This window comes from Ranitomeya variabilis, chromosome 7 (genome assembly GCF_051348905.1).
Source record: "Ranitomeya variabilis isolate aRanVar5 chromosome 7, aRanVar5.hap1, whole genome shotgun sequence".
NCBI classification, from domain to species: domain Eukaryota; kingdom Metazoa; phylum Chordata; class Amphibia; order Anura; family Dendrobatidae; genus Ranitomeya; species Ranitomeya variabilis.
In genome coordinates this window covers 9,796,107-9,813,326 of record NC_135238.1, presented here as the reverse complement: position 1 = coordinate 9,813,326, position 17,220 = coordinate 9,796,107, and the positions used below count along the sequence as shown (strand labels likewise).

General features: G+C 45.6%; 1 protein-coding gene across 4 annotated transcripts in view; it reads left to right on the top strand.

Annotated features, from left to right (window-relative positions):
* Nucleotides 1–734: 734 nt before the first annotated feature.
* The window catches only part of LOC143785187 (NACHT, LRR and PYD domains-containing protein 1b allele 3-like), a 22,263-nt gene continuing 5,777 nt past the window's right edge, over nucleotides 735–17,220 (top strand). For 2 of the 4 annotated variants that reach the window (XM_077273898.1, XM_077273899.1), the window contains exons 1-8: nucleotides 738–940; nucleotides 2,808–2,913; nucleotides 4,336–4,388; nucleotides 5,004–5,236; nucleotides 5,482–5,768; nucleotides 7,014–7,139; nucleotides 7,286–7,433; nucleotides 9,558–9,596. In XM_077273898.1, the coding sequence (XP_077130013.1) occupies nucleotides 2,824–2,913; nucleotides 4,336–4,388; nucleotides 5,004–5,236; nucleotides 5,482–5,768; nucleotides 7,014–7,139; nucleotides 7,286–7,433; nucleotides 9,558–9,596 (976 nt within the window). In that variant the 5' untranslated portion in view covers nucleotides 738–940; nucleotides 2,808–2,823. Of the gene's footprint in view, nucleotides 941–2,807; nucleotides 2,914–4,335; nucleotides 4,389–5,003; nucleotides 5,237–5,481; nucleotides 5,769–7,013; nucleotides 7,140–7,285; nucleotides 7,434–9,557; nucleotides 9,597–9,938; nucleotides 10,773–17,220 lie in introns of those variants that run through there. The other 2 variants (XM_077273897.1, XM_077273896.1) reach the window with 2 other exon arrangements.

Below are 17,220 nucleotides of genomic sequence, written 5' to 3'. Positions count from 1 at the left end.
CCCATGAGTTGGCGGATGCTTTAGTCCAGGTTTGGGAGGAGATCCCTCAGGAGACCATCCGCCGCCTCATCAGGAGCATGCCCAGGTGTTGTAGGGAGGTCATACAGGCACGTGGAGGCCACACACACTACTGAGCATCATTTCCTTGTCTTGAGGCATTTCCACTGAAGTTGGATCAGCCTGTAATTTGATTTTCCACTTTGATTCCAAATCCAGACCTCCAAGTGACATTTATTTTTATTTATTTCAATCTTTATGTTTTATTGTTCTCACCGCATTCCACTATGTAATAAATAAAGATTTGCAACTGGAATATTTAATTCAGTGATATCTAGGATGTGGGATTTTAGCGTTCCCTTTATTTTTTTGAGCAGTGTACTTAATTATGTCCCCCACTTAAACCTCTCTCTTCATGACTAAATAAAAGTAGTTTTTCTATCCTTACCTTTTTTAACTCAGGCCATGGTGACTAAAAGTGGCATAAAAGCTAATAAAGAGGCCAGTATTAGAGATGTCACATCCTAGATGGGGGTCTTATTACAGATTTTTCGTCAGGATCCCATACATCCTTTATTGGTTGCTGTATCCTGTAGTCAGATCTCTGAATATTTTCTTGGTAGAGTCACGAGAGCAGAGAAAATACACTTTATGTTTCAGAATTATAATTACAGCTAATGAATGTAGCATAAAGAAGTACGGGCACCTACAGTCCCACCACTGACATTGCCTCCATTCCTAGTCCCTTCCCTGCGTGGGGTGAGGAAGGTCCTCCGAGAAACCTCTTCTATTATCTGAGGAGGAGCGATGGTTGTCCCACCTCCACCTATCCTACCACTAACACCTCCCAGTGAGTGAGGTCACCTTGTGGCTACGTGGCTCTCCTTTATGTGCCTATATACCCAAGCAGTCACTCAACTGCTTCATTTTCTGGCTTAAACCAGTAAGTATAATTTTATTTATCTTGGGGTCTCTGTTTCCAGGGAGGGTCTTATAATCTCTGACCACTACTTGGCTGCTCTTCGGTATTATTTTATATCTATTTGTCACTTTTGTTAGTGTCTTCTTTCTACATGGGGCATTATTTTACCTTTTATGTAGTCTCATTGACCGTTCCCTGGTGGTCCTGTCGTGGCTTCCTTGCACGGAGGAGTCTTGGCTGCATATTGTATTAGGACTTTGGAACAGTGGCTTTTCTGTATTCTCAGATCCTCTAATACTAATCTTCTCTTCTAAGCTGTGATTTATCTGTGCTATGACATTACATCTAGTCCTTACAGTATGCGCTGGGCTGTTAGTTACTGGTGGGACCTCCTTGCCCCAGCCCTGCTGGGCTCCTACATGCTGCTCCTTACATTTGCTATTTTACATACGGTATATAATAGAGTGTATTTACGATCGGGTTCGTTTCCATATTATTTCCTAGACCCCGTCATGTCGTGTACATAGGTGTTGTCGCCTATATATTGTGTAATCTTTCCAGTCTCTTCCATTTCCTGCTTGGGAGCTGAGATCCAAGTATTAATGTCACTGCGGTGCACTGGAGGGTATAGCTATCCTCCATTTATCTGCTTTAATGTCATCTTTTCAACATTTTTTTCTTGAAATGTGACCACTATAGACCTGACCACAGTGGGGCCCCAATACAGCCCGCGATTGACTATAGTGGTCATATGTCATATAGTGGGATCTAAGGGGTAAGGTTTCTCCTCGTGGAGAGTGACAGCTCTGGCATGCCAGTATGAGGAGACTTAAACGCCTTGCACGCACCTCTGGGAAATTTAATATGCAAATTGTCTCTTCAGAGAGGAAGAGGACTTGAACTCTAGAGCCACCTATTGGAAGCAGCGATCCTAAAAGTCAATATTGACCCTTTAACGAGCCTTGCAATATGGTGTTTAAACATGGTGTTTCGCAGTATTGTCCGCCATGCCCTCGCTTCTCCCCCAGTCCGCCCATTTCAGCGGAACTGATTCAATTGTGTTATGCAAAAACGTAGCGACTTTTCAAGGTTTTTGTCATCATCGGGGATGGGGATTCTTTACTGTAAAAGCAGGTGCACTATGGAGATTACATTTCTGCAGTTGGGACCATTGATTCAGGGATTTTTTTTTCTGATTGTCATATTTGTTGTCAGGAAGGAACTCTTCGTCTAAAAATGATTAAAGTAAAGAAATGGTAACACAAGTAAAAAAAGCATAGTGGAATTTGTTATAAAAAAAAGTGCAAAAACTTTCCCACTACGACAAGGTATATCCAATCTGGATGGTCCCTGACGCTAGTGACTCGCCTTGCTATTTGGTGGCCTTATTTTTGGTTTTGCTTCAGCTTTTTGTACCCAGTATATTTGAGGGTCTGTGACCCTCCCCCCCCACTGGATTGTGCACCTTTATACCCACCTTTTCCATGGGCAGGTCCCATTACAGTCAGCCACTGGTCTTGTTCTGACCCCCTTCTATTTTGAGACCTGGTTGGCACATAGTGAGGTGAATCCCTAGAGTTAGGGACCATCCTGATTGGATTCACCTTGTCGCAGTGGGATGGCTTTACATTTCTTTGATAACTACATACCCTATGTTTTTTTTTACATGCGTTACCATTTATTTTCTCACTGCAGTCTTTTTATCCCAGGTTTTGTATGTGCCATGACGATGTGTAGTCAATGATGATGTGTAGTCAATGATGATGTGTAGTCAATGATGATCCTCCTCGGTGATGTCAGCGAGTTAGAAACCTGAAGTGCAAAGTCAAAACTAAACAATTTAGGTAACCGATGTTAGCGAGAATTTTTACTATTTTCTGGTTTGCAGATTTTGTTGACACGTCATGAAAGAGCCGTGCCGAGAAACAACAGTCGGCACATCGTCAACAAAGCTCATTGCTGGACAGAAGATGGCAGCCGGACCCCCAGTAAAGGTAAAGAAATACTATATGAATGTCACTTGCCCTAGTGATTTCTACACGGTCCATAACGACGCACACTGAAGGGTCACATTATCAGGCCTGCAGTGTGTCAGGGTGCGTCACTGATGGAAAACTTTGGATGTCCTATTCAGGGAGATTTCCCACTTCGGTCTGGAGGAGAACATTGAGGCATTGGTGCTCATCTACTTGGTTGGACCCACAAAGAAATCGCTGCATGGAACTTTTCACAGACGATAGCGAAAGTCTCTTTCCTGTCCAGTAATTTGGCCTTGCTGTCCTTCTTCAGGACCCAGTCCCTCCAGGATAATCCTCTGCCAGTCACTGGCACTCGGTAGTGGCACTTCCCTGACGGCTCACCGGCCCTAGGGCTCATGCCATCTTGGGTGTGGTTGTCTGTCGCAGTCTTGGCAGCTCTTTACCTTCTTTATCTTTGCTCAGGGGGGATATACTCACTTAGTACCCTCTGGATGATACTGGTAGGCCTCTCACCTTCTCTGGCACAGTCCGGCCACATGGGAGGCTCTTCTATAAATCATTACTGCTGGGCAATGGTTCCTTCCCCAGAGACAAACGCCTATGTAAACCAGATGCGTTGCACCATTTAGTGAGTACACTTGTCCTTTCCGGCATGGCAGGCTCGTAGATGGCATGAAGATCCAACCTGCCTGCATGCCCTCTGTCACTGACCCCGAATGGAGCGATGCTTGGAGTGCTTGCTTACACCGACATACCCACCCATACGGCTCTGCTCAGTCTCCACACACCTAATGCCTTGTCCCCCGAGCTCCTGGAACCTCTTGGGTGAGAACAAACTATCTCCTCAGTGCCAAACACCAGGACAGTCCCATCAAACGCACGGTACATAGAGATGGGTCAACATAATAGATATTCAGGACGCCTCAACCCGACAACTTCACCTAAGTGCAATGACCACTAGTCTGCCACATGTACATTGGAAAACCATTCAGAAGGGACATTTAAAGGCCATGGAAGACGCCATTTATAGCCCAAGATCCAATCCTCTAACCAGCAGCATCAGAACCGCAGCCATTGATGGAGGCAAAGATTTCACTGGGTGATAGGATCGTTCTCGCTGCCAAACTCCATGGCCAAAGATTACCCTATAAATATGTTTCATTAAGATGATTCCTTCTACAATGTAACACTTGGGTTGTAGTATAAGACCAGCCACTAATAATGAGATACCAGAGTATCCGCAGGTCAGCCGGGTGCATGGTGCGGCTACACCGCCATTATATCTCATCTAACATTAGGAAAACTACTAATGACCCCTGTGTGGTTCCGCCATCATTGTGCGACGGGTGACAGGGACATCGCTGATCTCCAACCATAGGACATATTGTTTTATTGATGCAACTTCATATAATTTTGGTATTTTCTTTCCTGATTTAGGTCACTGAACTTTCTGGTTTAGAAGCACAAGTCATCGGCCACAACAGATACAGGTAAAAAATGTCACAACCCGAAAAGATTTGTTTTTTTCTCAATGGATTTGTACAAAGACCCTGATACTGGCGATGTATCACTCGGCTTACTGGGTGCTACAGTTGTGATACAATCAGTGTTCTCTGATGCAGGTGGCGCAGAGCTCGGAATGCTGAGCTGTGTGTAACCCCTCCCACGCCACTGATTGGCCGCTTTCTCTAAATAACTCCGCCCACACCACTGATTTGTCGGTTTCTCTAAATAACTCCACCCACACCGCTGATTAGCAGCTTTCTGTGTACACTCTGGAGGGATAGAAAACTGCTAATCAGTGGTGTGAGTGTGGTTGGACCAGGAGGCACGAGGCACCTAGTTCTGTAGTGAGAATCTCCTGCTGATAAAACACTTATCTTATTGAAAATGCAGCAGGCAACCTGTTGACAGATTTCCCTGCAGTTTGGTATCATGACAGCGTTCAGCACATTTACCATGAGAGCCTCGGACCCCTGCACAACACTCGCTGAACAATACGCCGCTGCCGCCACATTCATATTTAAAAGATGACAAAATAGAATATTTTAAAACCCCAACAGAAAATGACGCCCCGAGAACTTATGGAAATTCCTTCTTTTAAGGATTGAATTGAACGTCGATGCCGGTGTCAAGTCCATATTCTATTGCCAAGAAACTGGTGTAAAGTTCGAGGTGGAGAATGAAGCGATCCTGGAGTATTCACTGGAGTATGGGGACGAGTTCTTCCGCCTGATCCAGGGACACGGATATGAACTGCTGGGTCCCATATTCAACGTCCAAGTCATTTCTGGCGAAGTGTCGGCCGTCTACCTGCCACATTATGTATGTCTGGACGGTAAGGCTGCCTCCGATGCGGCCCGTCGGCCTTGGTTGCCATTGCTGCAGTGGTGATTGCGTCTACAGCATGTGACCACTGCAGCCAATCACTGCAGCGCCTGACCGCCGAGCCCTGGGATATTACAGTGTCTCCATGTCGGGTCTTGCGGTCTCCTTCTTTAGTTGCGGTCAGCGGCTCCACCGGCGCTGATCTTCTCTCGCGCTGCCTTGATACAATTATTAATTCTCCTTTCTTATTTACAGGTTTTAGAGACAAATCGATGATTAAAATCGGTCACTTAAAAGACGGTAAAGTTTCCCTGAGAACCCCAAGTAGCATTGACCCTTCCTATGTGGTCCTGGAGCACCCCACTTTCTCCTGCGTTGCTCCTATTGGGGAATATGTTACATCTGTTTGGAGGAGAAAGAAGCCGTACCCGTTTAATGGGAAGATTGTGCTATACGGCCGGGTGCTCTGTGCCGACAACGATAAACTTAAGGAGTTCAGGATTCACCTCTACCTGATTCCTGCCGACAGACACAGATTGGAGGTAACGTCATGGCTCGGAGCATCATTGTGTAATATGGCAGAACGCGGCTAATAAGCAGGAGGTTACACTGTCACATCAGGTCCAACTCATCTATGGAAACCCTCCGCCAATGATTACACAGGACTATTGAGGTCTCCTACATTTATGGCATATCTATAGGATGAGGGTTATCTATCTTCACAACTGGGCAAACTGCATAACCCCAAGTTTGTTGATAACCTGACTTCTGCAGACCACCTGTTCCCTTATTAACTTTGAACGCTTTTCTCTGCACCCACTCTAGTTCACCGCTGTCCTTCCTATACTCAAGAGACCAAAATTGTACCCAGTATTCTAAGTGTGTCCACCCTAGTGACTTGTATAGGGGCAAAACCATGTTCTTGTCATGAGCGTCGATGCCTCTTTGAATGCATCCCATTATTTTATTAGCCTTGGCAGCAGCTGTCTGGCATTGGTCACTAAAGCTCAGTTTGATGTCCCCCCGTACACACAAGTCTTTTTCAGTGACGTTTTTACCCAGTGTTTTACAATCTCATACATAATTATACATTTTAGTTTCTATACCCAAGTGCATGGCCTCACAAATATCTACATTAAACTTCAGTTGGTATGTTTCAGCTTATATAAATCCATCTGTAACATTAAATTTTCCTCCTCTGTGACGATTTCCCTGCAGAGTTTAGTATCCTCTGCAAATATTGTAATTCTACTTTGTATGCCCCCTACAAGGTCGTTAATAAATATATTAAAAAGAAGAGGGCACAATACTGACCCCTGTGCTACCCAATACTGACCCCTGTGACCCGATACTGACCCCTGTGATATCCCACTGTTACATAATCCACTAATCCAATGTTCCACTAGTCACCATCCTTTGTTTCCTATCACTGAGCCAGTTGTTAAACTAATTTTACGCATTTTCCACTAGTCTTACTACTCTCATTTTATATACCAATTTTTTATGTGGCCCCGTATCAAACACCTTTGAAAAGTCCATATAGACAACATCCACTGCACTTCCCTGGTCCAGTGTGGAACGTACCTCCTCTTAGAAGCCGATCAGATGAGTCTGATGGAACCGATCCCTCATAAGCCCGTGCTGATGCTGGGTCTTGGTGACATACTCCAGGACAGCGTCTCTTAGGATTTTACCCGCAGTAGAGGTTACATTCACCGGCTATTATTTCCATTTCACTCTATATTTCTGTCATGTGGCTGATCTGAACATTTTTTTTTAATTCCCAGACACTTGATGACTTGAAGGAACTTCAGGGGTTTAAGAACATTAATAAACCCGGAGCAATCAACAATTTGTTCACCAAAACCAACTACATCATCAGCGGGAAGCCAACCTCTAACATCTGGCCTAAGGTAACAGTATCAGGGTCGTGGGACGCAGCAGACGTTATGTGCAGATTAACTAAAACTGAAGCTTTCCAATGTCATAAATGTTTTTTTTTTTTCTGTCGACGCTCCGGTGGCTCAGAATAACTGGAGTCTTGTCCTGTTTCTCGCAGATCTTGCAGTTCACGACTCATAAAGAAATGGAAGATTACCCGTTCAGTGAAATCAATATCTCCCACAGCGCGGAGGAGATCTCTTTGAACGTGAAGACAGAAAAGAGTCTGGACTCAGAACTTTTGTGGAAGGGACTTCTAACCAGAGGTATGGCGGCTTTATCTCCAGCATGTATTATGGTGCGGGCCGTGTGTGCGCAGAGTGTGCCCCATCACATTAGGTGCCTTCTTATCCTGCCATGTCCTGGGGTGATCAGATGCCTTCTCGTCCTGCCATGTCCCGGGGTGATCAGGTGCCTTCTCGTCCTGCCATGTCCCGGGGTGATAAGGTGCCTCCTCGTCCTGCCATGTCCCGGGGTGATAAGGTGCCTTCTCGTCCTGCCATGTCCTGGGGTGATCAGGTGCCTTCTCGTCCTGCCATGTCCCGGGGTGATCAGGTGCCTTCTCGTCCTGCCATGTCCCGGGGTGATAAGGTGCCTTCTCGTCCTGCCATGTCCCGGGGTGATAAGGTGCCTTCTCGTCCTGCCATGTCCTGGGGTGATCAGGTGCCTTCTCGTCCTGCCATGTCCCGGGGTGATCAGGTGCCTTCTCGTCCTGCCATGTCCCGGGGTGATAAGGTGCCTCCTCGTCCTGCCATGTCCCGGGGTGATAAGGTGCCTTCTCGTCCTGCCATGTCCTGGGGTGATCAGGTGCCTTCTCGTCCTGCCATGTCCCGGGGTGATCAGGTGCCTTCTCGTCCTGCCATGTCCCGGGGTGATAAGGTGCCTTCTCGTCCTGCCATGTCCCGGGGTGATAAGGTGCCTTCTCGTCCTGCCATGTCCTGGGGTGATCAGGTGCCTTCTCGTGCTGCCATGTCCCGGGGTGATCAGGTGCCTTCTCGTCCTGCCATGTCCCGGGGTGATCAGGAGATGGCTCCACCACAAGTAGTGACCTGCAGGATCTCCTGTACGCACTGACAGTAGTCCTGGTGTGGGAGATACTGCAGCTTCTGAGGTGGCTCACTTAAAGGGAATGTGTCATCAGTAAATACCCTATTGATTAAATCAGGTTTTTATGTTAAATGTTATCAGTCATTGTACAAGAGGAGGAGGAGGGTGAGCTGTGACATCACCTATTGTGAATGGTGGCTCCTGTGTTATCTACTGTATATAGAGGCGTTATCAGTCACTGTACAGGAGGAGGAGGTGGAGGTGAGCTGTGATATCACCTATTGTGAATGGTGGATCCTGTGTTATATACTGTATATAGAGGTGTTAGCAGTCATTGTACAGGAGGAGGAGGTGAGCTGTGACATCAACTATTGTGAATGGTGGATCCTGTGTTATCTACTGTATATAGAGGTGTTATCAGTCACTGTACAGGAGGAGGAGGTGAGCTGTGACATCACCTATTGTGAATGGTGGATCCAGTGTTATCTACTGTATATAGAGGCGTTATCAGTCACTGTACAGGAGGAGGAGGTGGAGGTGAGCTGTGATATCACCTATTGTGAATGGTGGATCCTGTGTTATATACTGTATATAGAGGTGTTAGCAGTCATTGTACAGGAGGAGGAGGTGAGCTGTGACATCAACTATTGTGAATGGTGGACCCTGTGTTATCTACTGTATATAGAGGTGTTATCAGTCATTGTACAGGAGGAGGTGGAGGTGAGCTGTGACATCACCTATTGTGAATGGTGGATCCTGTGTTATCTACTGTATATAGAGGTGTTATCAGTCATTGTACAGGAGGAGGAGGTGGAGGTGAGCTGTGACATCACCTATTGTGAATGGTGGATCCTGTGTTATCTACTGTATATAGAGGTGTTATCAGTCACTGTACAGGAGGAGGAGGTGAGCTGTATATAGAGGTGTTATCAGACATAGTACAGGACAGGAAGTATGAGTCTAAATTAACCCCAATGGCCAATGTGAAAATTTGTGAGATTGCTATTTTAGTTTTTTTTTTTTATAAAGATCGTAGTATGAAAAAAATCCCTATGTAACACAAAAGTCTGGTCTATGAATCCATCATTCTCTGAGTACATGTTCCCTTTGGTATTAGATTTGTCCGGCATTTACACAATTAGGATCTGGGGATGTAATTTGTAGCTGAAGCAAAATCTGCAACAGGGGCCCCAGCTATTACTGGCCTTAAGTTATATATTGATCTTCTTATATGGGATAACAAGATGTTTAGGCCCTGAAGTCTCTGGTCTGGGTCCACAATGGTGGGAGCCGTCTGCACAGATTTCAGCTCCTGTTCACACCAATTTTCTGTTTCTTCACAGCAGATATTGAAGAACTGTCAGGAGAAGCCGCCCAGAGAGGTAACGCCATTATATCCTCCTGTCGCTGACACTCGTGTCTCTTTATCTAGCGTCCTACATTATTATCGCAACTCACCCAAAATAAGTTACCACCTCCCCGAAATGGCATAAGGCATCAACTGTAAGAAATGTACGGAGAAGACGTTGTTTTATCCACCGACATTTGAGTAGAAGTGGTTGCTGTACAGCAGACTGCCCCTCCAGGGTGCACAGACTTGTTTAGGAGCCTTCCACTACCCAGCAGGAGACCTGAGAAGCAGGTGCAGACCTCCAGTAAAGAGGCAGGCAGGTGTAGGTGACATCTGTGGGATGGTGGTCGTTATATTCTGATATTTGCCGCAGATCCTGCAGAACACTTCATCGATAAACATCGTACAGACCTAATACAGAAGGTGAGACACGTCGCGCCCATCCTGGACGAGCTCAGGAGGCAGAATCTGCTGTCAGAAGAAGCCTGCAGTATGGTGAGGAGTAAGCCCACGTCTCAGGAGAAGATGAGGGAGATCTTCACGTCTGTGGACGGCTGGAGCCGGAGAGACAAGGACAAGTTCTACCAGGCTGTGAGGCTGCACCATAAGACCACCATCAAGGAGATCGGGAGGGAGAAGTGAGACCGCGGAGACCATCGGACTACGGACACACTGGGCAATGGTGGGGAAGTCACCTGTCGCTTGTATGTCAGCCGTAATAACAATAATCAGCCATGTTAGATTTTATTCATTTGATATTACAGACAGTGATTATAATATATATAAATATATCCAACATGTCCGATCATTCTTTTGTCCGATAACGAACGTTCGTCAGGCAAATAATGGTTAATGTCACTCATGCAGCCGACAATCATTCTTAATGGTCAAACTTGGCCACTTTGGACAACTTTCAACTGTGTATGAGGCCCCTAGTCAATGACGCCCGGTGTGTGACCATCAAAGGGAACTGATGACAGTACATTGTGTTAGTAAGATAAGGACCCTGCAATCGACAGAATACAGGAAACTCCAACTATACAGCTAATATTCATAGCAGAATAGTGAGTGCAGCTCTGGGGTAGAATACAGGCGGTAACTCAGGATCAGTAATGTAATGTATGTACACAGTGACTGCACCAGCAGAATAGTGAGTGCAGCTCTGGGGTATAATACAGGAAATAACTCAGGATCAGTAATGTAATGTATGTACACAGTGACTGCACCAGCAGAATAGTGAGTGCAGCTCTGGGGTATAATACAGGAAATAACTCAGGATCAGTAATGTAATGTATGTACACAGTGACTGCACCAGCAGAATAGTGAGTGCAGCTCTGGGGTATAATACAGGAAATAACTCAGGATCAGTAATGTAATGTATGTACACAGTGACTGCACCAGCAGAATAGTGAGTGCAGCTCTGGGGTATAATACAGGAGGTAACTCAGGATCAGTAATGTAATGTATGTACACAGTGACTGCACCAGCAGAATAGTGAGTGCAGCTCTGGGGTATAATACAGGATGTAACTCAGGATCAGTAATGTAATGTATGTACACAGTGACTGCACCAGCAGAATAGTGAGTGCAGCTCTGGGGTATAATACAGGATGTAACTCAGGATCAGTAATGTAATGTATGTACACACTGACTGCACCAGCAGAATAGTGAGTGCAGCTCTGGGGTATAATACAGGATGTAACTCAGGATCAGTAATGTAATGTATGTACACAGTGACTGCACCAGCAGAATAGTGAGTGCAGCTCTGGGGTAGAATACAGGCGGTAACTCAGGATCAGTAATGTAATGTATGTACACAGTGACTGCACCAGCAGAATAGTGAGTGCAGCTCTGGGGTATAATACAGGATGTAACTCAGGATCAGTAATGTAATGTATGTACACAGTGACTGCACCAGCAGAATAGTGAGTGCAGCTCTGGGGTATAATACAGGATGTAACTCAGGATCAGTAATGTATGTACACAGTGACTGCACCAGCAGAATAGTGAGTGCAGCTCTGGGATATAATACAGGATGTAACTCAGGATCAGTAATGTAATGTACACAGTGACTGCACCAGCAGAATAGTGAGTGCAGCTCTGGAGTATAATACAGGAGGTAACTCAGGATCAGTAATGTAATGTATGTACACAGTGACTGCACCAGCAGAATAGTGAGTGCAGCTCTGGAGTATAATACAGGAGGTAACTCAGGATCAGTAATGTAATGTATGTACACAGTGACTGCACCAGCAGAATAGTGAGTGCAGCTCTGGAGTATAATACAGGATGTAACTCAGGATCAGTAATGTAATGTATGTACACAGTGACTGCACCAGCAGAATAGTTAGTGCAGCTCTGGGATATAATACAGGATGTAACTCAGGATCAGTAATGTAATGTACACAGTGACTGCACCAGCAGAATAGTGAGTGCAGCTCTGGGATATAATACAGGATGTAACTCAGGATCAGTAATGTAATGTATGTACACAGTGACTGCACCAGCAGAATAGTGAGTGCAGCTCTGGGATATAATACAGGATGTAACTCAGGATCAGTAATGTAATGTACACAGTGACTGCACCAGCAGAATAGTGAGTGCAGCTCTGGGGTATAATACAGGATGTAACTCAGGATCAGTAATGTAATGTATGTACACAGTGACTGCACCAGCAGAATAGTGAGTGCAGCTCTGGGGTATAATACAGGATGTAACTCAGGATCAGTAATGTAATGTATGTACACAGTGACTGCACCAGCAGAATAGTGAGTGCAGCTCTGGGGTAGAATACAGGCGGTAACTCAGGATCAGTAATGTAATGTATGTACACAGTGACTGCACCAGCAGAATAGTGAGTGCAGCTCTGGAGTATAATACAGGATGTAACTCAGGATCAGTAATGTAATGTATGTACACAGTGACTGCACCAGCAGAATAGTGAGTGCAGCTCTGGGGTATAATACAGGAGGTAACTCAGGATCAGTAATGTAATGTATGTACACAGTGACTGCACCAGCAGAATAGTGAGTGCAGCTCTGGGATATAATACAGGATGTAACTCAGGATCAGTAATGTAATGTACACAGTGACTGCACCAGCAGAATAGTGAGTGCAGCTCTGGGGTATAATACAGGATGTAACTCAGGATCAGTAATGTAATGTATGTACACAGTGACTGCACCAGCAGAATAGTGAGTGCAGCTCTGGGATATAATACAGGATGTAACTCAGGATCAGTAATGTAATGTACACAGTGACTGCACCAGCAGAATAGTGAGTGCAGCTCTGGGGTATAATACAGGATGTAACTCAGGATCAGTAATGTGATGTATGTACACAGTGACTGCACCAGCAGAATAGTGAGTGCAGCTCTGGGGTAGAATACAGGCGGTAACTCAGAATCAGTAATGTAATGTATGTACACAGTGACTGCACCAGCAGAATACTGAGTGCAGCTCTGGAGTATAATACAGGATGTAACTCAGGATCAATAATGTAATGTATGTACACAGTGACTGCACCAGCAGAATAGTGAGTGCAGCTCTGGAGTAAAATACAGGAGGTAACTCAGGATCAGTAATGTAATGTATGTACACAGTGACTGCACCAGCAGAATACTGAGTGCAGCTCTGGAGTATAATACAGGATGTAACTCAGGATCAGTAATGTAATGTATGTACACAGTGACTGCACCAGCAGAATAGTGAGTGCAGCTCTGGGGTATAATACAGGATGTAACTCAGGATCAGTAATGTAATGTATGTACACAGTGACTGCACCAGCAGAATAGTGAGTGCAGCTTTGGGGTATAATACAGGATGTAACTCAGGATCAGTAATGTAATGTATGTACACAGTGACTGCACCAGCAGAATAGTGAGTGCAGCTCTGGGGTATAATACATGATGTGACTCAGCATCAGTAATGTAATGTATGTACACAGTGACTGCACCAGCAGAATAGTGAGTGCAGCTCTGGAGTATAATACAAGATGTAACTCAGGATCAGTAATGTAATGTATGTACACAGTGACTGCACCAGCAGAATAGTGAGTGCAGCTTTGGGGTATAATACAGGATGTAACTCAGGATCAGTAATGTAATGTAATTTATGTACACAGTGGCTGCTCCAGCAGAATAGTGAGTGCAGCTCTGGGGTATAATACAGGATGTAACACAGGATCAGTAATGTAATGTATGTGCACTGTGACTGCACCAGCAGAATAGTGAGTGCAGCTCTGGGGTATAATACAGGAAATAACTCAGTATCAGTAATGTAATGTATGTGCACAGTGACTGCACCAGCAGAATAGTGAGTGCAGCTCTGGGGTATATTACAGGATATAACTCAGGATCAGTAATGTAATGTATGTACACAGTGACTGCACCAGCAGAATAGTGAGTGCAGCTCTGGAGTATAATACAGGATGTAACTCAGGATCAGTAATGTAATGTATGTACACAGTGGCTGTACCAGCAGAATAGTGAGTGCAGCTCTGGGGTATAATACAGGATGTAACACAGGATCAGTAATGTAATGTATGTGCACTGTGACTGCACCAGCAGAATAGTGAGTGCAGCTCTGGGGTATAATACAGGAAATAACTCAGGATCAGTAATGTAATGTATGTGCACAGTGACTGCACCAGCAGAATAGTGAGTGCAGCTCTGGGGTATATTACAGGATGTAACTCAGGATCAGTAATGTAATGTATGTACACAGTGACTGTACAGCGCCCCAGGGTCCCGGTTGTTGCAGTAATATCATTCTCCTCTGGGGGGGGGGGGAGTGATGTTACGTTTGGAGACAATAAAAGAGATCTCTTTACCAGGTAACACCAACACACAACACACTTCATACTCCAGTCCACCAGGGGGAGCTATGCTCCTATTTATTAGGGCACTCTTCACAATTAGGTAAAACTGGTGGTCTGGATAGGAAGTTAGGCAGAAGCTGGCTGAGCTTCACTCAGGCAGCTGCTAGCTGAGCTCCGCTCAGGTAGTTGGTCCCTGACAGGGGTGGGATCCTGTCAGAGGCCTAGACAGAAGGTCACGGAGCTGCACCTGCCCCTTGTGCGGCAGCCCCTAAGAAAGAGACACTGAAGGAGAACTGTATTGTAAAGCGTGAGAAGAAGTCATAGCAAAAGGAGAGGAAACCAGAAGGAGTTCTGCCCAACACAGGCTACCTCCTTCTGAGGCGCAGGATCCGGTAGCCGGAACACCGAGGGAGCAACAGTCCTTTATGCCTTGCTCCAGAGACCGGCAGGACAGCTAATTCCACGTTATCTGTCCACCCTATACCCAGGAGGCAAGGTGGCACCCACGAGAGGCTGGGGCGTGATAGAGTCCCTGTAAAAAGCCTCAGGCCACCGGTCATACGGGTTTGTCCTATCCATCTGGGGGACAGAGAGAGACACAACATCTAGAACATCTACAACAGTTGTGAGGACCTTATGAGAGGCTCAGCAGTAAGGTACTACAACACCAAGCGCTAGAGGAAGACTACTGATATCCACCTGGATAAGGGGACTCTGGATTTGCCTTTAAACCGGCCGGACTCTGCCTGCCCTGTGATCTGGTGCTCAGGACTGTGGATGCTGAAGCCTTGAGTAAAAGGTAAAGAGACTGCAACCTTGTGTCCTCGTTCTTCACTGCGCCTCTCACCATTCACCATCTACACACTGGGAAGCCCTGGGGATACACTTCACCTGTGGGAAGGTATACCATCTAGCTGCCATAACATCACCCCAGCGGACCCCTTAAAGCAGCGTCGGTCACCCTGACCGAATAACACAGGTGGCGTCACAAACATTTCCCCTTTAAAGACCTTTCCCCTCTTTTTCACGGACCTCCCGAGGGCCACGGACCGGGTCAGCCACGGTGACATCCCCCCGAGAACCGAAAGACCCGGTACCGAGTACCCCTAGCCCTTGGGGGTGATCCAACGGCACCAGCAGAATAGCGAGTGGAGCTCTGGAGTATAATACAGGAGGTAACTCAGGGTCAGTAATGTAATGTATGTACACAGTGACTGCACCAGCAGAATAGTGAGTGCAGCTCTGGAGTATAATACAGGATGTAACTCAGGATCAGTAATGTAATGTATGTACACAGTGACTGCACCAGCAGAATAGTGAGTGCAGCTCTGGGGTATAATACAGGAGGTAACTCAGGGTCAGTAATGTAATGTATGTACACAGTGACTGCACCAGCAGAATAGTGAGTGCAGCTCTGTAGTATAATACAGGATGTAACTCAGGATCAGTAATGTAATGTATGTACACAGTGACTGCACCAGCAGAATAGTGAGTGCAGCTCTGGGGTATAATACAGGATGTAACTCAGGATCAGTAATGTAATGTATGTACACAGTGACTGCACCAGCAGCATAGTGAGTGCAGCTCTGGAGTATAATACAGGAGGTAACTCAGGATCAGTAATGTAATGTATGTACACAGTGACTGCACCAGCAGAATAGTGAGTGCAGCTCTGCAGTATAATACAGGAGGTAACTCAGGATCAGTAATGTAATGTATGTACACAGTGACTGTACAAGCAGAATAGTGATTGCAGCTCTGGGGTATAATACAGGATGTAACTCAGGATCAGTAATGTAATGTATGTACACAGTGACCGCACCAGCAGAATAGTGAGTGCAGCTCTGGGGTATAATACAGGATGTAACTCAAGATCAGTAATGTAATGTATGTACACAGTGACTGCACCAGCAGAATAGTGAGTGCAGCTCTGGAGTATAATACAGGATGTAGCTCAGGATCAGTAATGTAATGTATGTACACAGTGACTGCACCTGCAGAATAGTGAGTGCAGCTCTGGAGTATAATACAGGATGTAACTCAGGATCAGTAATGTAATGTATGTACACAGTGGCTGCACCAGCAGAATAGTGAGTGCAGCTCTGGAGTATAATACAGGATGTAACTCAGGATCAGTAATGTAATGTATGTACACAGTGACTGCACCAGCAGAATAGTGAGTGCAGCTCTGGAGTATAATACAGGATGTAACTCAGGATCAGTAATATAATATATGTACACAGTGACTGCACCAGCAGAATAGTGAGTGCAGCTCTGGAGTATAATACAGGATGTAACTCAGGATCAGTAATGTAATGTATGTACACAGTGACTGCACCAGCAGAATAGTGAGTGCAGCTCTGGGGTATAATACAGGATGTAACTCAGGATCAGTAATGTAATGTATGTGCACAGTGACTGCACCAGCAGAATAGTGAGTGCAGCTCTGGGGTATAATACAGGAGGTAACTCAGGATCAGTAATGTAATGTATGTACACAGTGACCGCACCAGCAGAATAGTGAGTGCAGCTCTGGGGTATAACACAGGAGGTAACTCAGGATCAGTAATATAATGTATGTACACAGTGACTGCACCAGCAGAATAGTGAGTGCAGCTCCGGAGTATAATACAGGATGTAACTCAGGATCAGTAATGTAATGTATGTACACAGTGACTGCACCAGCAGAATAGTGAGTGCAGCTCTGAGGTATAATACAGGAGGTAACTCAGGATCAGTAATGTAATGTATGTACACAGTGACTGCACCAGCAGAATAGTGAGTGCAGCTCTGGGGTATAATACAGGATGTAACTCAGGATCAGTAATGTATGTACAC